This window comes from Balaenoptera borealis (genome assembly GCF_965194805.1).
Source record: "Balaenoptera borealis genome assembly, chromosome: 1".
Classification (NCBI taxonomy): domain Eukaryota; kingdom Metazoa; phylum Chordata; class Mammalia; order Artiodactyla; family Balaenopteridae; genus Balaenoptera; species Balaenoptera borealis.
The window spans coordinates 85,471,625-85,490,336 of NC_138860.1; the positions used below are offsets into that span (position 1 = coordinate 85,471,625).

General features: G+C 45.0%; 2 protein-coding genes across 2 annotated transcripts; one reads left to right on the top strand and one right to left on the bottom strand.

Annotated features, from left to right (window-relative positions):
* The first annotated feature begins 24 nt into the window (after positions 1-24).
* LYSMD1 (LysM domain containing 1) lies at positions 25-7,307 on the top strand. The gene is made up of 3 exons (XM_082347207.1): positions 25-901; positions 5,312-5,670; positions 6,079-7,307. The coding sequence occupies exons 1-3, from the start codon at positions 722-724 to the stop codon at positions 6,215-6,217; spliced, it is 678 nt and encodes a 225-aa protein (XP_082203333.1). The 5' UTR covers positions 25-721; the 3' UTR covers positions 6,218-7,307.
* On the bottom strand, positions 7,308-15,309 carry TNFAIP8L2 (TNF alpha induced protein 8 like 2). The gene is made up of 2 exons (XM_082347220.1): positions 10,036-15,309; positions 7,308-8,384 (listed from the first exon to the last, which is right to left on the bottom strand). Exon 2 carries the CDS (start codon positions 8,377-8,379, stop codon positions 7,825-7,827), a length of 555 nt encoding a protein of 184 aa, XP_082203346.1. The 5' UTR covers positions 8,380-8,384; positions 10,036-15,309; the 3' UTR covers positions 7,308-7,824.
* Between the last annotated feature and the right edge of the window lie 3,403 nt (positions 15,310-18,712).

An 18,712-nucleotide genomic window follows, 5' to 3' on the forward strand; every position in this document is an offset into this window, starting at 1 on the left:
CCTGCGGATGGGGACTGCATTTCCTATGGTGCCCTGCGACCCCGCCGGCGCGGAGCCTTTAGGGAAATGAAGTCTTTTTTTTCAAAGAACTTGCCGCCGGGCTGGATACAGGCCCCTGCATCTTGACAGATTCGAGGGTTTGGAGGGACAAGAACCTGGATGTGGAGCCCGAATTTGAGGGTGTGACTAATTTGATGCGGAGGGTACCTTTGAGGATCGCTGAGGGGAAAGTGTGCTGTAGACTCTCGCTTTCATCACGCGCTTCTCCTGCGGCCACAGCCCACCTGGGGTGGGCCTGATTTGTTCCTGACCCTAGCAAGCCCACCCCGGGACGGGGCGGAGACGGGGTGTTGTGGGACCGGGAGGTCGGGCTGTCGGACCTAGGGGCAAACTGAGCTGAGTGTTGAGGAGGCTGTCTAGAATTCAAAGGTCAGAGTTCAATGTCGCGAGTTGTTGTGGGGAATCGAAAGTCGGAGGGGTGCTAAGGAGAGACTCAGGTAGGGACTGAATAGTCGGAGTACAGATTGGTGGGAAAGGGGCTTGGAGGGAGGAGAAGCGAGGGCTGAGAGGTCGCGTAGTGCCTGGGGAGGCGGGGAGACTTAGGACAGAAGACTGAAGGGGAAAGGAATCCTCTAAGTCTTAGAGACCCCGGGCCCGTCACTATTGGTCACTTAGACGGGCCTCCCGCAGTTGCAACCCCAGTTGTCCGCAGGGTGAGGAGATGGCTTCTCCCTCTAGACAGGCCCCCCTTGGTGGGTCAGGACTGCTTCAAGGGAGCCGGGCTCGTTCTTATGGAAGCCTGGTGCAGTCTGCCTGCTCCCCGGTGAGGGAAAGACGCCTGGAGCATCAGTTGGCGCCCGGAGACACCCTGGCTGGACTAGCGCTCAAATACGGGGTGACGGTGAGTCTAACAGGATTGGGACGCAGACACCCACTTAGAAGAGACTTACTCCTCATGAGAAGGTAGTGGCCCTCTAGGCAACTTCCCCTGAAATTTTCTTAATTGTGTTTAAATTAACTAATTGTGATAAATTAATTGTGATGTAAGTCTGGTCCACCTTTGTCTTTTGGTTTGTGTTCCCATCTCAGTGTTACACTGTCTGGTTGGGACAAATCCTGTCCCACTATCCCAGTGGAGGGGAGCAACTCCTAGTTCTTACGCCAGTCACTATACTAAAGATTTTACATCTATTAGCCCATTTGATCCTCATATCGCTATCAAGCACACAATTATTGTCCCCTTTTTACAGATGAAGAAACCGAGACTTAGATTGGTTAACCAGTTTGACCAAGGTCAAATAACTAAAGTGTTGAAGTGAAAATTCAAACAGGTCTGTCTGACTCCAAAGCTTGTACTGTTAACCACATAACCACATAGAAACATTCATTGAGAGTGATTAAACATTTACAGCAAACAATGGAGAGCTAATTTTTAGTCCTAAGTTCCCTACGTGCCTGTCTCTTCTTGTTCTTTTTTCCTCAATGCTCTGCCCTCTTCTTTTCCGGAAGGTGGCCTGCTTGGTACAAAACAGGTACTCTCTATGCCAAGCATTTCAGCTCCTGCATAGGGTGTATTTGGTAGGTGTAAAAATACATTGTTTTAAAGTTGATAAAGGTTGGGTTTTTTTTTTTCCATATCCTGTTGAATTTAGCCAACATTTTAATGCTTGGTATGTTTAAAGCACTATGGTAACCACCTTGGGAGACAGAAACATAAATAAAGTGTATAGTTGCTGCCCTCATGTAATTTACAGTCTAGTGAGATATGGACAGGGACACAAATAATGATTGTAGGTGACAGAATGTGGTGAGTTCGTAGAGGTGTTAACAAAGAGGGGGAAGTCAGGAAAGAATGATTTTTATTTGGAAGGGGACATCAGTGCAGATTTTAAGGGAGCCATCGCAATGGGCCTTGAAAGACTTGGACATTCTTTCCTCTATGCTTCTCTCTATAAACCTATGTAATCCAGTGGTTTACACCTTTTACATCTTTGTCTCTCCGGTAGCCTGTACTCTCTTTAAGGGACAGAACTATTTCCTTTCAATTTTATATCTCTAGAGCCTGGCATAGTCCCCAGCACATAAAAGCTTAATAGATGTTTTTTGAATGAATGAAATTATGGCTAATATTTCCACACATGGAGATTTGGGAGTATAGTAAAGTGAACATTTCAAGTAGAGGGATGGCCTAAACAAAGGAAGTAGATGTGAAAGTACTGAGCAATGCTTTCATCCCAGCAGAGGCTCAGAGGCCATGCAATGAAGGAAACTGTGCTGCTAGTGAATCAACAATTTTTTTGGAGGTTTTCTTACAGCCCTGTACCTTTCTGAGTACAGAAAACCTCTGTAGTCTAGTGAAGAAGAGTTTTAGGTTCTGGCCTCATTCTGCTGCTTACTAGCTGAGTGACTGAATAGTCAATCACTTCCCCTGTTTGGGGCCTCAGTTTCTTATCATTTGTAAAATGAGGAAGACGTATTAAATTAAAAACTTAGATAAATCAATTACCTAAGTTATTACCTACCTGTCATTTAAGGAACACTTAGTATGCGCCAAGCCCTATATATTATCTCATATTTCTCTGTAAATCTTTATGAGGTAGATGTAACTATTTCCATTTAAAGGTAAGGAATATCACTGTGTTGTACATCTGAAACTAATAAAATATTGTAAGTCAATTATACTTCAATAAAAATAAAATTTTAAAGATAAGGAGACTGAAGCTTAGAGAGATAATTTGCCATAGACTATATACAACTAGTCTAATTAGTAGAGCTAGGATTCAGACCAGGTTGTCTCATTCTAAAATCCTCACTTTGAATTGCTCTATTAAACTAACTAGATTCTAATGACCTTTCTAGCTCTTGGCTCGATGGAAGTGGAACAATGTCCCCTTATATGGTACTTCTAGGAAATAATAAAAGCAACAGAAAAGGACCTAGGATATTATCAAGACAAAAGAGACCTACGATATTATCTAGGCAAAATAAAATGAATAGCATCAAAGCACTTGGTGAAGAAAAAGTACAAAACTGCAAGCCATTTTTAACTTTTTTTTATTGTTCAGATCAATCCAATTTTATTTTTAAACTCATTATAGCATAAGATTTTATAAGTCAACTTTATTATAGTAGCCTTGCCCTGGAGTGGAAACAGCTTTGATATTTGACAGATACAAGAATTATGATTTCCCAAACTGGTGCCATTATGGGATGAATTTTTAGTAAAACTGGCTGCCTGGCCTCGGATAATAAAATACTGACATACTGTGTCTGTGGTTCCTATATTTTATTATCTAGTTTATTTACTCATAAAGCATTAATGAGCCTCTGGTGTGTGCCAAGTTTGTGCGATGCTGAGGGGTGCGTTAGGCATACAGAGACAGCAAGTCACCAACCCTGCCCTTAAAGGACTCACAGTTTGGGCAAGACAAATATGCAGAGATGAATAACAATATAATAGGGTAGGTATTATTACAGCAATATTTACAGTATGCATTGGGAGCCCTGAAGAAGATAACACAAAGGGAATGAGAGTTGATGAGAAGTTTTCCAGGCAGAGAAGGGAGTAGTGGAGAAACATTCCAGGCAGATAAAGACACAAAAGTGTGAAAGATCATGAAATGTTGGAAGAAAAAAAGTTCAGGATGGCAAAATGTATAAGTGGCAGAAGAAGGGAGGTGTGGGTGGACTTCCTATGACAGCTAGATTGAGAATGCCCTCGAATGCTAGTTTGGAATTTTTTTTTTTGGCCGCACCACGTGGCTTGTGAGATCTTAGTTCCCCGACCAGGGATCGAACCCGGGCCCTGTGAGTGAAAGTGCTGAGTCCTAACCACTGGACTGCCAGAGAAGTCCTGCTAATTTGGATTTTATCTCTGAGCCAATGAGGAGCCATAGAAGGTTTATAAGCAAGGTAGTGGGTTGGGGCTTTACTGGTGGCACAGTGGTTAAGAATCCGCCTGCCAATGCAGGGGACACAGGTTCGAGCCCTGGTCCGGGAAGATCCCATGTGCCACGGAGCAACTAAGCCCGTGTGCCACAACTACTGAGCCTGCGCTGCTCTAGAGCCCACGAGTTACAACTACTGAGCCTGCGTGCCGCAACTACTGAAGCCCGCGCGCCTAGAGCCCATGCTCCACAACAAGAGAAGCCACCGCAGTGAGAAGAGTTCACGCACTGCAGTGAAGAGTAGCCCCCGCTCACCACAACTAGAGAAAGCCTGCGGACAGCAACGAAGACCGAACACAGCCAAAAATAAATAGATAAATAAATTTATAAAAAACAAAACAAAAAACTGTTACAATACCCAGATGAGAAATCTTGAGAGTCTCTTCTAAGTCAATGGCAGTGAATGTGAAGATGAGACCAGATGTGAGAGATTTTTGCAGCATTTTTGTTGACCTGTTAGGTATGGATCATGAAAGAAAAGTATGAGTTAAGGATGACATTGATATTTCTACCTTGGGAGGCAGGTAGATATAGATGGTGATGTCAGTCACTATGTTCAGTGATGAATAAATAGGTACTAAATAAATATTTGATCAGTGAAATTATTAACATAATAAGAAAAGCATCCCTGGAAGGAGTAAAAAGGCCCAGAATTCTAGTTCTAGCTCTGTCAATAACTTGCTAGGCAAGTAACTTAACCTCTCTGAACCTCAGTTCCTTCATCTTTAACAGTAGTTAAAGTGAGGTCCAGGGACCCCTAAGGGGGTCCCTAAGACTCTGTAGGGATCCACAAGGTCAAAACAATTTTCATGGTAATAATAACAAGACTTTATTTGTCTTTTTTATTCTCATGAGTGTACTGTGTTTTCCAGAGGCTATGTGACATGTGATATTGCAGCAGATGCATGTAGAGGTAGATATGAAAATCCTGTTGTCTTCCATTAAGTCGGACATTAAAGTGATTTAAAAAAATATAAAACAATGCCTCTGTTCTTGCTACATGTTTGTTGTTTTTGTTTTGGAAAATATAGTTATTTTTCATCAAAATATTTATGTTAATATGTCATGGAAGTGTTTTTAAATTTTTTCAGTTTTAATTTTATAATACCTTAAATATTGATAGATGTGATCAACATAAGTAAAAGCTTTTTTCCTCAATAATTTTTTAAAATGTAAAAGGGCCCTAAGACCAAAAAGTATGAAAGCTACTGATTAATAAAATAGGGATAATATCAGCCCACTGTAGTTTTGGTTGTTATAGGGTCAGATAAGACTTTGTACAATCACTTTAAAAAGCATGAGGTGCTATACAAATGTAAGATGGATTGTATTACTGTCATTAACTGTGGTGATTTTTTTTAAAGATGGAACAGATTAAGCGTGCAAACCGCCTTTATACTAATGACTCGATCTTCCTGAAGAAAACCCTCTACATCCCCATCCTGACAGAGCCCAGAGACCTGTTCAATGGTTTGGATTCTGAGGAAGAGAAGGATGGAGAGGAAGAGGTACAGCCAAGTAAGGATGAAGTTGGGCCACATTCAGCTGAGAGGAAGAAACAAGAGACAGGTTCGGGACGTGCCAATGGTGAAGTCCTTCCCACACCTGGCCAGGAGCCCCCCATTCATGACCTCTCTGCCTCTGATTTCCTTAAGAAGCTTGATTCACAGATCAGCTTGTCAAAGAAGGCTGCTGCCCAGAAGCTGAAAAAGGGGGAAAGTGGGTGAGTCTTGAATGAGTCCTTTTAAGTCCCTCCATAGACTCTGTTCCCCCAACCGTACCTGACCAGACACAAAGTAAGTAATTCCAGTGTCAGCAGAAGCAAGGTGAAACCTTTCCCTCAGGTGGCCACAAGACAATGAGCAGAGCCTGTGGCTGCTGAAATGGGTAGAGGCACTGGGTAATGGTTCTGTGTTCTCAGTGGAGTGAAATAGTTGACTGTTGTTACTGCTCTGATGTTCCATGAAGGAGCATTAGGATTAGGATTTATCCAGAGGGTACTGAGACCCCATCTTAAGGCAACCAGCTCATGTATATTAGAGAAGGACAGCTTCCCACATACTTCTTCACTCAGCCTAGTCTCAGCCTCTTCCCTTGATCTGTTGCTCTTTCCCCCTTTCCTCACCTGCAGGATACCTGGGGAGGATTCAGGTCTTCACCTGAGCTCTCCTCGGATGCAGCAACGAGCAGTCCTAGGTCCCGTGCCGCTGACCCGGACCTCTCGGACCCGGACACTTCGGGACCAGGAGGATGAAATCTTCAAACTCTGATGTCTCCACAACTGATTGAGAGAAGCCAGATGTTGAAGGAGCAGCTTGAGGGAGAGAGGAGCCTGAGGTGAGGCTCGGGAACATGGCCTCCCAGCCCACCTCCCTTACTTCTGCCATCTTCCGAGCCTTCTTGTCTGTCAAGAGTTCCTTGGTCTGGAGCAGTTCTATTGGCAAGGATAGGGGATGGGAAATAGACCCCTTCTCAGTTCTGGGGCTGAATCTAGAGTTGTCCTTTAGATTCAAAAGGCTCTTTTAACATCCCTGCTGCCTTTCCCATCCCTTTCACCATTCCTTGGCCTTAGAGCAGGGAGGCAAGGACTCTCACAGCCCCGAACTTCCTCCCCATCTCCAACTATGTTACCTAATTTATTTGGTGCTATATTGAAATATTATTTATTTGCTATATCTTATTCTTTCCCACTATTAGCTGAAAAATGGGATTTCTATAGCCCTGGGATGAGGGGAACCCAGGAACAGTAAGTGAGCCAGTGACTTCTGGCCCACCTTCCCCACCTTCGTAGCCAGCCATGTTACTGAGAATGGGCAATCAGTGATCTAGCCCCGCTGCAGGGAACGGCAGACTGTGCCTCGCCCCCAATCTCGAATGAAAGAATTTGGGCTCAGTCTTGACTAACCAGGTCACTATAACTTTTTCACAACTCTTGCTCTGAGGAAAAAACAGTGATGTAGGGTCCTGAACTCTCCATGCCACCAGTTCACCCTTCTAATCTGCTCCTCTGTTCAGCCTGTGTGAGGCTAAGGGATGGAAGAAGAATTGCTGTGGAGTTTGAAGAGGAGGACAGTTGTGGAAGTCTTTTTCTTATATCCTTTCCCGACCAGAGCCTATTGATCTATGTCTTGCTCCTCAATGCATATTTATTTGCAATTTGTAGCACTGATCTGCGGTACAGTTTTTTTGAGTTTCTTAAACAGAAGAAGTAGGCAAGGGAACCCCGGTGATGCTGGAAATATGCCTCAGTCTCCTGCATGGAAATGGTGAGAGGTGAGATGAGTGGTGTTTATATACCTCTTTCCTCTGTGATGATCATGAGATACAAGAAGCTGGAGAGATTAAACATTGAGCCCTGTGCATGTTTTAATAGTTTTATTTCCTCTGTGAGACTCTCCCCTGCCCTAGCCCCTTCTTCCTGCCCTCTGGAGCAGAGTCTCTGGTATCTGTCCAGACTCTGCCTAGAGCTGAAGGTCTAGGATGTCTCTAAAGGCTCCCTGCGCCCCCTGTCCTTAGTGTCCCCAGAGGAGTTAGATGGGCTATGCCCTCTTCCCCTGGTTCTGAGGGGAGGGGGCTTCCCTGTTTGAAAGGTCCCTTGTGGGGAAAATAGAGATCCAAGTTTCGCTTCATCTTTTTCAGGCAGCTTTGTTTCCTGTCTTGGGGCTGGAGTAGGAGAGAGGCCTCAACCCTCAGCATTGCTTCTTCTCCACCAGCAGTTGGGGGTGGGGTGGTCTCAGAGTCACAGGCACTCTTGGGAAAGACTGAAACCTGAGGGTTGAAAAGCATTAGTGCAGATGAGCAGGGTTAGAAAGCCCATTATCTGTTGTTTTCTCAGTCAGCCATTTTGCCAAGAAGGAACATGCTGGGGTCAGGGCTCTCAGAGCTTCCCCTCATCCAGCAGCTTCCTGAGCCCATCACAGATCTTGCCAAGGTGCTGAGTGTAGTCAGGCCCGTAGAGGGCTGTGAGCAGGCCTGGGTCAGAGAAGTGATCGAACACGTGGCGGATGCGGCCATGTGACTTGGGTGTGAGGTGGTGCTCCACCAGCTCCAGCAGCATATCCCGGCACTCGCTCAGCAGGCCGGCCAGCACAGCAGCCTCAAAGGTGAAGTCCACCTCGCCGAAGCTGAGCGCGGTCATGGCGCCCTGCTGCAGCTTCTGGCGAAAGCGGGTAGCCAAGGCCAGCTCGCTGGGGCTGAAGCAGCCACTGCGGTGCAGCACGGCCACCTTGACAGCCACCTTGATCAGGTCCTTGATAACCCGCTGGGCCTGGGGCCTGCTGTGTGTGTATTCTTTGGACACACGGTAGAGCTCATCTAACACCTCGCTGCTCGTCTCATCGATGAAGAGATGAGCCACAGACCGACCTGCCATCTTACTCAGTAGCTTCTTCTCTGCTTGCAGCGCCAGACTCTTTGAACTGAAGGACTCCATGATTCCTAGGGAAGGGTTAGATGGGGGGGTATGTGGTCATAGTCACTAGAAGAAAGGCCACAGGCTTCCTTAGAGAGAAATGGCTTTTCCCCTTTCTGTCTCTTTGGTTTCTATCTCATCTTCATCTTTGTTTGTCATCTTTCTCCCCCTGGGCCCCCTCAGTCCTCTGTGCTTTGTTCCCATTTTTTCTCCTTTTGTACTGTAGGAAATCATGATCTCTAAAACCAGAGGAGCAGTAATAGCTTTGGCTAGAGGAATGAGGGCACACCGGATGCTAGCGCACCACAAGTTAAGACCTTAGGGGAAGTAGGCTGTTGCTACTACAGTGGAGAAGATAAAGCTTACCTGGCAGATAGTTCTCACAGCTGCCATTTTTGGACACTGACTGGGTACCGTACATCTATGAGGTGTAGGTATTACTATCCTTGTTTTACAGCTGAGCAAACTGAGGCTTACGTTAAATAATTTACCCAAGGTCAAACACAACTGTTTCTCTGACTCCAAAAGCCCATGTCAGCTAGTGTGCTGTACTGCCTTTAAAGATGTGAGAAATATAGGGGTCCTGGGAGTCCTGATAAAAATAATAATGAACATTTATTGAGAACCTACTATGTGCCAAGTGCTTTATCTCAGTCTTCCCAACCCTTTGTAAGGTAGGTATCCCCAATTTGCAACGAGAAAAATGAAACTAAGAAAAATTAAGCAACTTGGCTAAAGTCACTAGCAAATGATAAAAGTGGGCTTTGAACCATATAATCCAGAGAAGCCTCCCTCCCTTGGAATGCTCTCAATGAGGTTGAAGCACACTGAGGAATCGTGAGAAACAAGCACCTCAAGACAGTCCTAGAGGTCTCAGGTCCTCTGCTGGGACTGTGCTGAGGACCTCCTGGTGGCACATCAGCTGCAAGTATCCAGGGCGCTCTCCCCATGGTCTTCGCCTGTGGTGGTTCTGCTTGTTTTGCTTCTTACTTCCCCCTCCCCTGCTCTGCAGGATGTGGCCCTGACCGCAGTGAGGAGCAGCCTTGCCCTCTCCCCCAAACAAAATAGGAGTCTGAAGAAGCAGGGGAGGTGGGTAACTGGGAGGAGGGGTGCCTCTCCCCCAGCTGAATTGGTCCAGTGGGAATCTGGAACCTTGCTCTGCTCCCGGCTTTGCCTGGGGCTTTCTGGACCACGCTCTACATCCGGAAGAGGAGATTGCTCCATGTGAGCCTTCCTTCCTCCTTGGCCTTCCTGCTACCCAGCTCTCCACTGCCCCCGTTACCATCTCACGTTTTGTCCACTGTCCTCTCCCCCTCTCCGTGTTTCAGTCTCCTGTTTTCTCTTGTCTGAGTCCTGCCCTGTGGTCCTCTGGCCATGCTCTCCTGCTGGCCCTTACGTCTACCTCCATGTCTCCTAAGATCTCCTTGCATCTCTCAGTGGTCTGTCACATACCCTTATCCACCGCCGTCCCTCAGCCCTGCCCCCACCCAAACCAAACTATGTCTTTCTGAGGCTGCCTGGACCCAGGAAGAACTGAGCTGGACCTCCCCACTGGGGGCTCAAGAATTCTATCAAATGAGAGTCTCACGATATGGAAAGCTCAGGCTGACAGAGCTAGGACTCTTCTGCCACCATCACCCCTAAAGCCTACCCTTCTGTCATTGCCCGGTCCCTCACCTGCTGCGCCCTGGGTGCCAGTCTTGCCTTGGATGTTCCGGGAGAGCTGACAGAATGGAGAAGCTCCTAAGTGAGAGGCCCTTTGGCCTGGCCCCACCCCCAAGCCCCGCCTACCTACTCTGTGCTCAACCTCCCGTTCATCACACTGTCACCGAGAAGGTCTATGACCCCGACAGCCTCCTAGAAATAAAAGGTCAAAAGGAATAGCACTCTGTAGGAAATAGTCTTGATTCTTTGAGGTGAGGAAGAGGAATTGTACATCTCCTGCTCCCAAGTTGTCTGCCTCTTTCTATCCTTGCTGCCCAGTTCCTTGAGATCTTGTTCTCCTTATATGTCTGTGGTAATGGGGGAAAATGTTAAGTACAGATTGCTGGGGTGGGGGGTCCGTGGGGAAAGTTCTGAAGATTGAACTGAACTTAGACTGGAGACACCAGAAGCAAATTAGAGATCAGGAGGTCGGAGTGTGTCCCTGGAGTCTCCAGGGATGGGTGGTGCTGTGGGGCGACATTACCACGAGCATACGCTTTCAGTGTCTGGCTGGGTAAGGGGGTCCCCACCCTTAATACTTAAGAGAGACGAAGGTGCTGGGATCAGGGCTGCCGAACTAGATATGACCAGCAGGTGTCAGCACATCATTGAACCACTAGAGGCAGCGCTCTCACTGTGCTTTATAGCTGCTAACAGGTTACAAGAATGAAGGTAGTGCTCGCTTCTGCAGCACATATACTAATCTCACCCCAGTCAGAATGGCCATCCTCAAAAAATCTACAAACAATAAATGCTGGAGAGGGTGTGGAGAAAAGGGAACCCTCTTGCACTGTTGGTGGGAATGTAAATTGATACAGCCACTATGGAGAACAGTATGGAGGTTCCTTAAAAAACTAAAAATAGAACTACCATACGACCCAGCAATCCCACTACTGGGCATATACCCAGAGAAAACCATAATTCAAAAAGAGTCATCTACCACAATGTTCATTGCAGCTCTATTTACAATAGCCAGGACATGGAAACAACCTAAGTGTCCATCGACAGATGAATGGATAAAGAAGATGTGGCACATATATACAATGGAATACTACTCAGCCATAAAAAGAAACAAAATGGAGTTATTTGTAGTGAGGTGGATGGACCTAGAGTCTGTCATACAGAGTGAAGTAAGTCAGAAAGAGAAAAATACCTTATGCTAACACATATATATGGAATCTAAAAAAAAAGAAAAAAGAAAAAAATGGTCATGAAGAACCTAGGGGCAAGACAGGAATAAAGACACAGACCTACTAGAGAATGGACTTGAGGACACGGGGAGGGGGAAGGGTAAGCTGGGACAAAGTGAGAGAGTGGCATGGACATATACACACTACCAAATGTAAAATAGATAGCTAGTGGGAAGCAGCGCATAGCACAGGGAGATTAGCTCAGTGCTTTGTGACCACCTAGAGGGATGGGATAGGGAGGGTGGGAGGGAGAGGCAAGAGGGAGGAGATATGGGAATATATGTATATGTATAGCTGATTCACTTTGTTATAAAGCAGAAACTAACACACCATTGTAAAGCAATTATAGTCCAATAAAGATGTTAAAAAAAAAAAAAAAAAAGAATGAAGGTAAGGGACTTCCCTGGTGGCGCAGTGGTTAAGAATCCACCTGCCAATGCAGGGAACATGGGTTTGAGCCCTGGTCCGGGAAGATCCCACATGTCGCGGAGCAACTAAGCCCACGAGCCACAACTACTGAGCCCGCGTTCCACAGCTACTGAAGCCCGAGCGCCTAGAGCCCATGCTCGGCAACAAGAGAAGCCACCGCAATGAACAGTAGCCCCGGCTCGCCGCAACTAGAGAAAGCCCATGTGCAGCAATGAAGACCCAATGCAGCCAAAAATAAATAAATGTGTAAAAAGAAGTTTGTTTGTTTTTTTTACAAAGAATCTTACGGGGACTTCCCTGGCAGTCCAGTGGTTAAGACTCCGCGCTTCCAAAAAAAAAGACCCCGTGCTTCCAACGCAGAGGGTGCAGGTTCAGTTCTGGTCAGGGAACTAAGATCTCACATGCCTCGCTAGCTAAGACCCCACATGCCCACACGGCCAAAAAAAAAAAAAGAAATGTGCTTACATTTATCTCCCAGCCTGGTCAGGGAGATAAATGTAAGCACACATAACTGTAATACAAGTCAAATGATGTCATTAGCTATAACAGAAGTTTAAGGAATTATGAGAGTAAAGAGAAATTTAGATTATTTCTGATAGGAGGGCTGAAGAGGTGGACTTAGAAGGATGGATTTAACTACTTACTAGGCAGAGTGTGGAAGAAATGCTTCTGCTTCCCAGATAATGGAGATAAGCATAAGCCATAGAGCAAACAAAGATAATACAGGGCATGTTCAGGAAGTGGTGATTTATTCTGTATGACTGGAGCATAGGTTGTTTGAAAGAGAAGTGAAGAAGGAAAAAGACCAGATCATGAAAGCCTTTAAGGGAGTTGCTCAACACTTCAGACTTTTGCTGTAGACAGTAGGGAGACATTAAAGGTTTTTGATCGGGGGAGTGAAATCATTAGCCCAGTGGGACTAGGTTAGAGGCTTCAGCGAAATTTTAGCTGAGGAAAGGGCATGCTTAAAAGGAAGTGATCACTGGTATAGCTTGCTTAAGCACAGTATGAGAACCAGTGAGAGACCTTGAGAGCTGGTGGTTTTATAAGAAGTTCTAACAGAAAGGGAAGAATTGGAACAGTGTCCGGTTGTGAAAAGTTGAAGAGTAAAGATTGAAGTTCAGAAGTGGAGGCAGTCAGCATACCAGTGACTCCAAAACCATTGGTTCTCCTCCTTGGAGACAGTGATTGGGTCTTGGCTCCTTTCTTATTCCCACCTCTCTCAGCCCAGGTTCCAGAGCTGAGGGTCCTTGATACAACTTGGATTGGGAAATGTTAACAACTCCTTTAAGGAGTATGGTGGTAAAGGGATGAAGAGAAATGGAAATGTAGCTTAAGGGGATGGGGAACTGGATTGACAGAGGGACTATTTTTAGTTTGGAGTTCGAGGACATTTGTAGGCTGAAAGGAAGGAGCCAGTGGAAAGGGAGGCTTAGAAAATGCAAAGGAGAGGTAATGTTTATGGAGCGAGGTGTGGGGGCAGATGGAGAAGAATGGACTGCGAGTTCAGGGGAGGGAAGCGAGAGGAAAGAACTGGAGCTGGCATTTGTTGGGTGCACTCTGCTAGATGTTATATAAATCTCTCACTTCATCCTCTGATACCTTTATGAACTAAATGTCACTATCTCCTTTTCGCTGATGAAAAAGACTGAGGCTTAAAGAGGTTAGATAACCTGTTCCCAAATTAGAGAGCTAATAAATGGCAGACTGAGGACTTGTGTGATTTCCAAGCCTATGCTTTTTCTGACAACTACCTCACAAGGTTAGGAGGTAATAACTTCAACCTTATAATGAATGTGGCAGCATTCTATTCCTATACGCTCTATTAATTCACTGATCACACACTCAAGGAACAATAGTAGGTGGCACTACCAAAATCACAGGAAAAGTAAAAGTCCTTTTTAAAAGAAATAGATAATCTAATTGGATAATAAGAAGAGGAATTAACATACAAGAAGATGCAAATACAGTAATACCTTCTGAATCCAGAATTCTGCTACCAGCTCCTTACCTGTTTACCTCTCCAGCTTTGCCTTATACTCTGTTCTAGCTGTGCTGTAATCCTCTCAGCTCCTCCAATATACATCGTGGTTGGCTTCTCTCTCCCCCTCTCCTTCTCCCTCTTCCTGTACTCTGGACTTTCCCACTTCTTGTGTCTCTGCCTGGAACTTTCTCCCCATGCATACCTCTGCCCTGCCTGGTTAATTCCCACCCATCCTTCAGGTCTCAGCTGGAAAGTCATCTGAAGCCATCATGACTGTGAAGCCATAGTGACTCCCTAAACTACACAGCACCCCTATATTCCATAGTCCTGTAGAACCGCATACCTCCCTTATCATGATAATTACTCTTTATTGTAATTTGTGATTTTATTAACTGCCTCCCTACTAGGCTGTAAACTCCATGAGGGCAGGGGTTATGCTTTAGCGCCTGGCACTACTGTGCTCAATAAATATTTGCTGAAAGAAGAAATTCAAAACACATCCAATAACCAGGAGATAAGGGGGAAATGGTAGGAACATAACAGTCACATGCAATAATGTTCGTTTGTTTCACTCATGTGGAAGTCTTTCTTTTATTTTCTCTTAATCTATACCCATTTCTAGTAATCTTCTCTGAACCCACAGCATATAATTAGCAGCAAGTTAAAAGAGGAAAGAGGAGCTTTTAGAAGCAAGAACACTGATAACAATGAGAATTAACACAAATAACAAGGGAAGAGAAGGAAAACAAAAAAGCTGACAATTGAAAATTGCAGCATTTTTGGCCATGTGGAGAAGAAGCAAACAGTATTAACTACATATATTCTAGACTTTGGGGTCCTCACTATTTACCTGGACAATTAAGTTTACAGTGCTTCCTCTGAGTAAGCAAAAATCTGGTTAAATGATGTCTTGAATGTGTGAAACACTTTGAGATTTACAAAACATTTCACCTACATTATCTTACTTCATCTTGTGAGTAAGCAGGCAGGTAAAGTGTCCACTCACAGGTGACAGACTCTGCCTTAGAGATAAAGTGGTTTATCTTACAAGGTCAGTCAGGGTCTTAATGACTCCTGGTTGTGGTCTTTCCACTATATAATCCACAGGAAATTAACAATATCTTTTTGAATAATCCCTATTTGAAACAGTTAACATGAAAATGTTTTGCACTTAATTTGGTAAAATCAAACTATCTGGAAAAATACTCAGAATGGAACATTCCTATGTTTCTGCTCAGCTGAGGTTTTACCATTGTTAGGATCAGTACTCTCATATCAGTTCAGAAAGAGAAAGTTCAGTGTGATCTGAAGCAGTTAAGCAAGACTTCAGCCTGACATAGCTGGAGGTAGCTTTCATCTTTGGTGCATTTATTTCTTCCTCTATTTACTATATGCCAGGCATTATGACTTAAGTGCTGGGAATACAAAGATAAAAGACAAGCTTCCTGTCCTTAGACTAAGTGGTAAGTACCTATGAACAATCCAAATGGAAGTATCCAATAAGCAATTATAAAAGTGAGTTTAGAGCTCAGGAGAAAGACTGAGATTGAATATCTATAAAGTTTATGGGGAGCCACATATAAATAGTTACTATAACTGTTGGTGCAGATTTTCTTGACCGGTGAGGGTATGTAGAGCAAGAAGAGGTAGCTAAGGACATGACCTAGGAAACACCAACATTTAAGGAGAGGTCAGAAAGGCTGAGAAAGAGAGGCCACATCAATAGAAGTGAAGCCATTCATTCATTTATAAAATGTATCTATTAAGTCCCTAGTCTTTGTTGAAAGAAAGAAGGACTCAGGAGCCAAAAGAGGAGAGTATTTCAAGGAAGGAAGGGTCAACAGGGCCAAATGCCATAAAGAGGGCCAAAGGATAAAGACTGAAGAGAGCTGTTCATTGAATGTGACAAGGAGGTCATTAGTGGCCTGGATGAGAACAATCTCAGTGGAGTGATGGGGGGCCAAAACGAAAATGATTGAGAAGGGGGAAAAATGGGTACAGCAAGAATAGATGACTCTACAAATTTAGCTGTGAAGGAAAGAGAGAAATTGAGTGTTGACTAAATACAAGCAAGGATTAAGAGAAAGTTTAGAATTTTTTTTCTTTTCATCATGGGAGATATTTGAGCATGTGTATATGCAGAAGGGAAGATGTCAGTAGAAAAGGAGAGATTAGAAATAAAGGAAGGAGAAAGTATTTGAAGACATGTGGCATAAAGCACCTAAGTAGGAGATACAGAGTCAGATTTGTTCAACCATGTGTTACTAGTTAACAGCTGCAATGTGCCAGGCACTGTGCTAACTGCAAAGGATAACTGCGGTGAGAGAGACAAGACAGCTGGGCCCTGTGTGGATGGAGCTTAGAGTAAAGCAGAAAGGTGAACCTTAGACAAGCAGTACAGACGCCCCACCTGCTGGGATGAGAGAGATGTGAGAATGCAGCTAAGTGCATCTCTAGAGGGCAAAATGTTGGTGGGATGCTCACTTTATTATCTCTATTTTTCTCTGAAGATGGATGTGGGTTCTGCTAAGATGAGCAAGGAAGCTGTGAGGAAAGGAACTTGAGAAAGGATTTGACACAGCTACTTGTAGGGGTTGGGAGAGGGTAATTTTCCAAGCTTGGAGATCCTGAATTTATTAAAGGCTCCAATCTGTGGGACTGTGATTTTCTCCAGAAGACCCTGGGGAGTAGGATTTGTCCTTTGAAACAGCTCTAAGACTCTTCCATTTCTTTCCATACCCAATGCCACCATCCTTGTCTCACTGCTTCTCTCCCCTCATCCTTGAACCTTCCTGTTTTCTTACCAGAAGGTCTCCTTATCTTGCTAAGATAAAGCATTTTGACAGTAACACCTTTATTCAAGAACTCGAAATGATGTCCTTTTCCTATCAAATTTTTTAACCTACTCACCTTGGTATTCCAGGTCTTCCATAGTTTGTCTCCCTCTTCCCCTGTCCTCTGCTTCTAACTAGTATCTCTCTTACGTATCAGTCACACAGGCCCTTTTGCTATCCATGCTTCAGGCTCCATGTTCACCAAGTAAAAGCTTTTGCTGAAACTACATTCTTTGGAAGATTTTCTCCTTTCTTTTGCACCAAGCCAACTCCCACCAAAGTTCTCCCGGCCTCCATGATAAAATGTATCCAACATCTTTCCCTGCAGTTATTATGAAGAGCACTTATTGTCTTTTCTTTCATTTATGAATTATATTCAATGTAGCTTTGGGGGGGGCTTTTTTTTTTTGAGACTTGGTATTGTTTTTTTTTTTAATTAATTAATTTTATTTATTTACTTTTGGCTGCATTGGGTCTTCATTGGTGCACAAGGGCTTTCTCTAGATGTGGCGAGTGGGGGCTACTCCTCATTGCGGTGCATTGGCTTCTCATTGCATTGGCTTCTCGTTGTGGAGCACAGGCGTGGGCTTCAGTAGTTGTGGCACGAGGTCTCAGTAGTTGTGGCGCACAGGCTTAGTTGCTCCGCGGCATGTGTGATCTTCCCAGACCAGGGCTCGAACCGGTGTCCCCTGCATTGGCAGGCGGATTCTTAACCACTGCACCACCAGGGAAGTCCCTTGGTATTGCTTTTTAATCATTTAGTACATGTAAGTCTTGTTTTAGTTCAAATGGTCATTTTCTTAAAGACTGGGACTACATCTCACAGTGGTTTGTATTTGAAGTAAGTGCTTAATATGTATTGGATTGAATTGAGATTTTAGTTGGGCCCTAAAACTTTAAGTGAGTTATACCTTAATCCCCATTCACTAATCTATTCAATAAGCACATATTTTAATACCTAAGCCCTGTGCTAGGAGCTGGGGACATTTCTTTCAATCTCTGAGTGCCTCTATATTTTGAGGTGTCTTTCTCCCAAAAACCTCTTTCCAGCCTTTAAACAGCCCCGACTGACCACTGAACCTTGGACCCAAGACCCCTCTGCAGTTATCTTTGTGTAAGTATTGTTCCATTGTTTCTGATTCTGTTTATCTCATTGCTTCACCTTCCATTTCTGTCTCTGTGATTGTGTGTGTATATGTCTATATCTCTTGCTTACTTTGGGGCTTAGCCCAGTCAGTGATGCTACCCACCCTGATCTCAGTCCATTAAAGACTGTCCAGAAGTAGCAAACCCCTGCCCCTCTTTTCCTTCAGTCCAGAGACCGGGCCATGTTTGTGTGTGTGTGTGTGGGGGGGTGCCTGCTTAGATAAAACTATCCAATAATGTCAATGTCTCCCATGCCACCCACTATCCTAGGAATTTTGAGAACGTCTTTTGTCCCAGTCCCCACACAGGGAAGAATCTTAGCAGGTGGGAGCCAAGCAGTGATGTTTGAAGTAGCCTCATTCTTCCTCCCCACTGACATTCCTGGAATCAAAGGGTCTTTATGGAGGGTGGGGATGGAGAAGGAGCAGTTAGTTCTGCTGTTTGGAGGGATGTCCAGGGCCCTCTGAGGAAAGATGGGACATCACTAATCCTTGTCTGCGGGGCAGTAAGTCTGTGTGGTGTTGGGGCAGCTGGTTATTTTCCCTCTTTCAGGTCTCCGTGTTGCTCCTCTTTCTGTGTGACTCTGAGTCAGTTGGTCCCGATCTCCACATCTCTCTTTTGGTTTCAGCCCCACTCACCTGTCCTCTTCCATCAACCAACATCCTCACTGCTGGCCACCCTGGCTTCCTGGCTCCTTAGTTCCTAGCCAACTGGCCCAACCCCATCTTGCTTTGACAGTAGGGGTGGGAGGGGAGATGATGGGGATAAGGAAAACTTCCTAGCGACATCTTCCTTTCCCTTCCCAGGCCTCAAGTCTTCAAGTGCATGCTAGGCCTCCCTTATCTGGGGCAGGATGAACCAGAGGAGGCACATGGGAAGAAATAAAGGGGTTGATTTAAAAAGAGTAGAGAGGAGGAACAGAGGTTTGCGGGCAGAGTAGGGGAGAGGTGTACCCAGGAGCAGGGTAGCCAAAGCCATTGGAGAGGAGAAAGGAGGGAGGGAGGGTCACGCCGGCTCTGACAGCCCAGCCCAGCCGAGGTCCTCGGGTTTCCTGTCTCTCCTCCCAG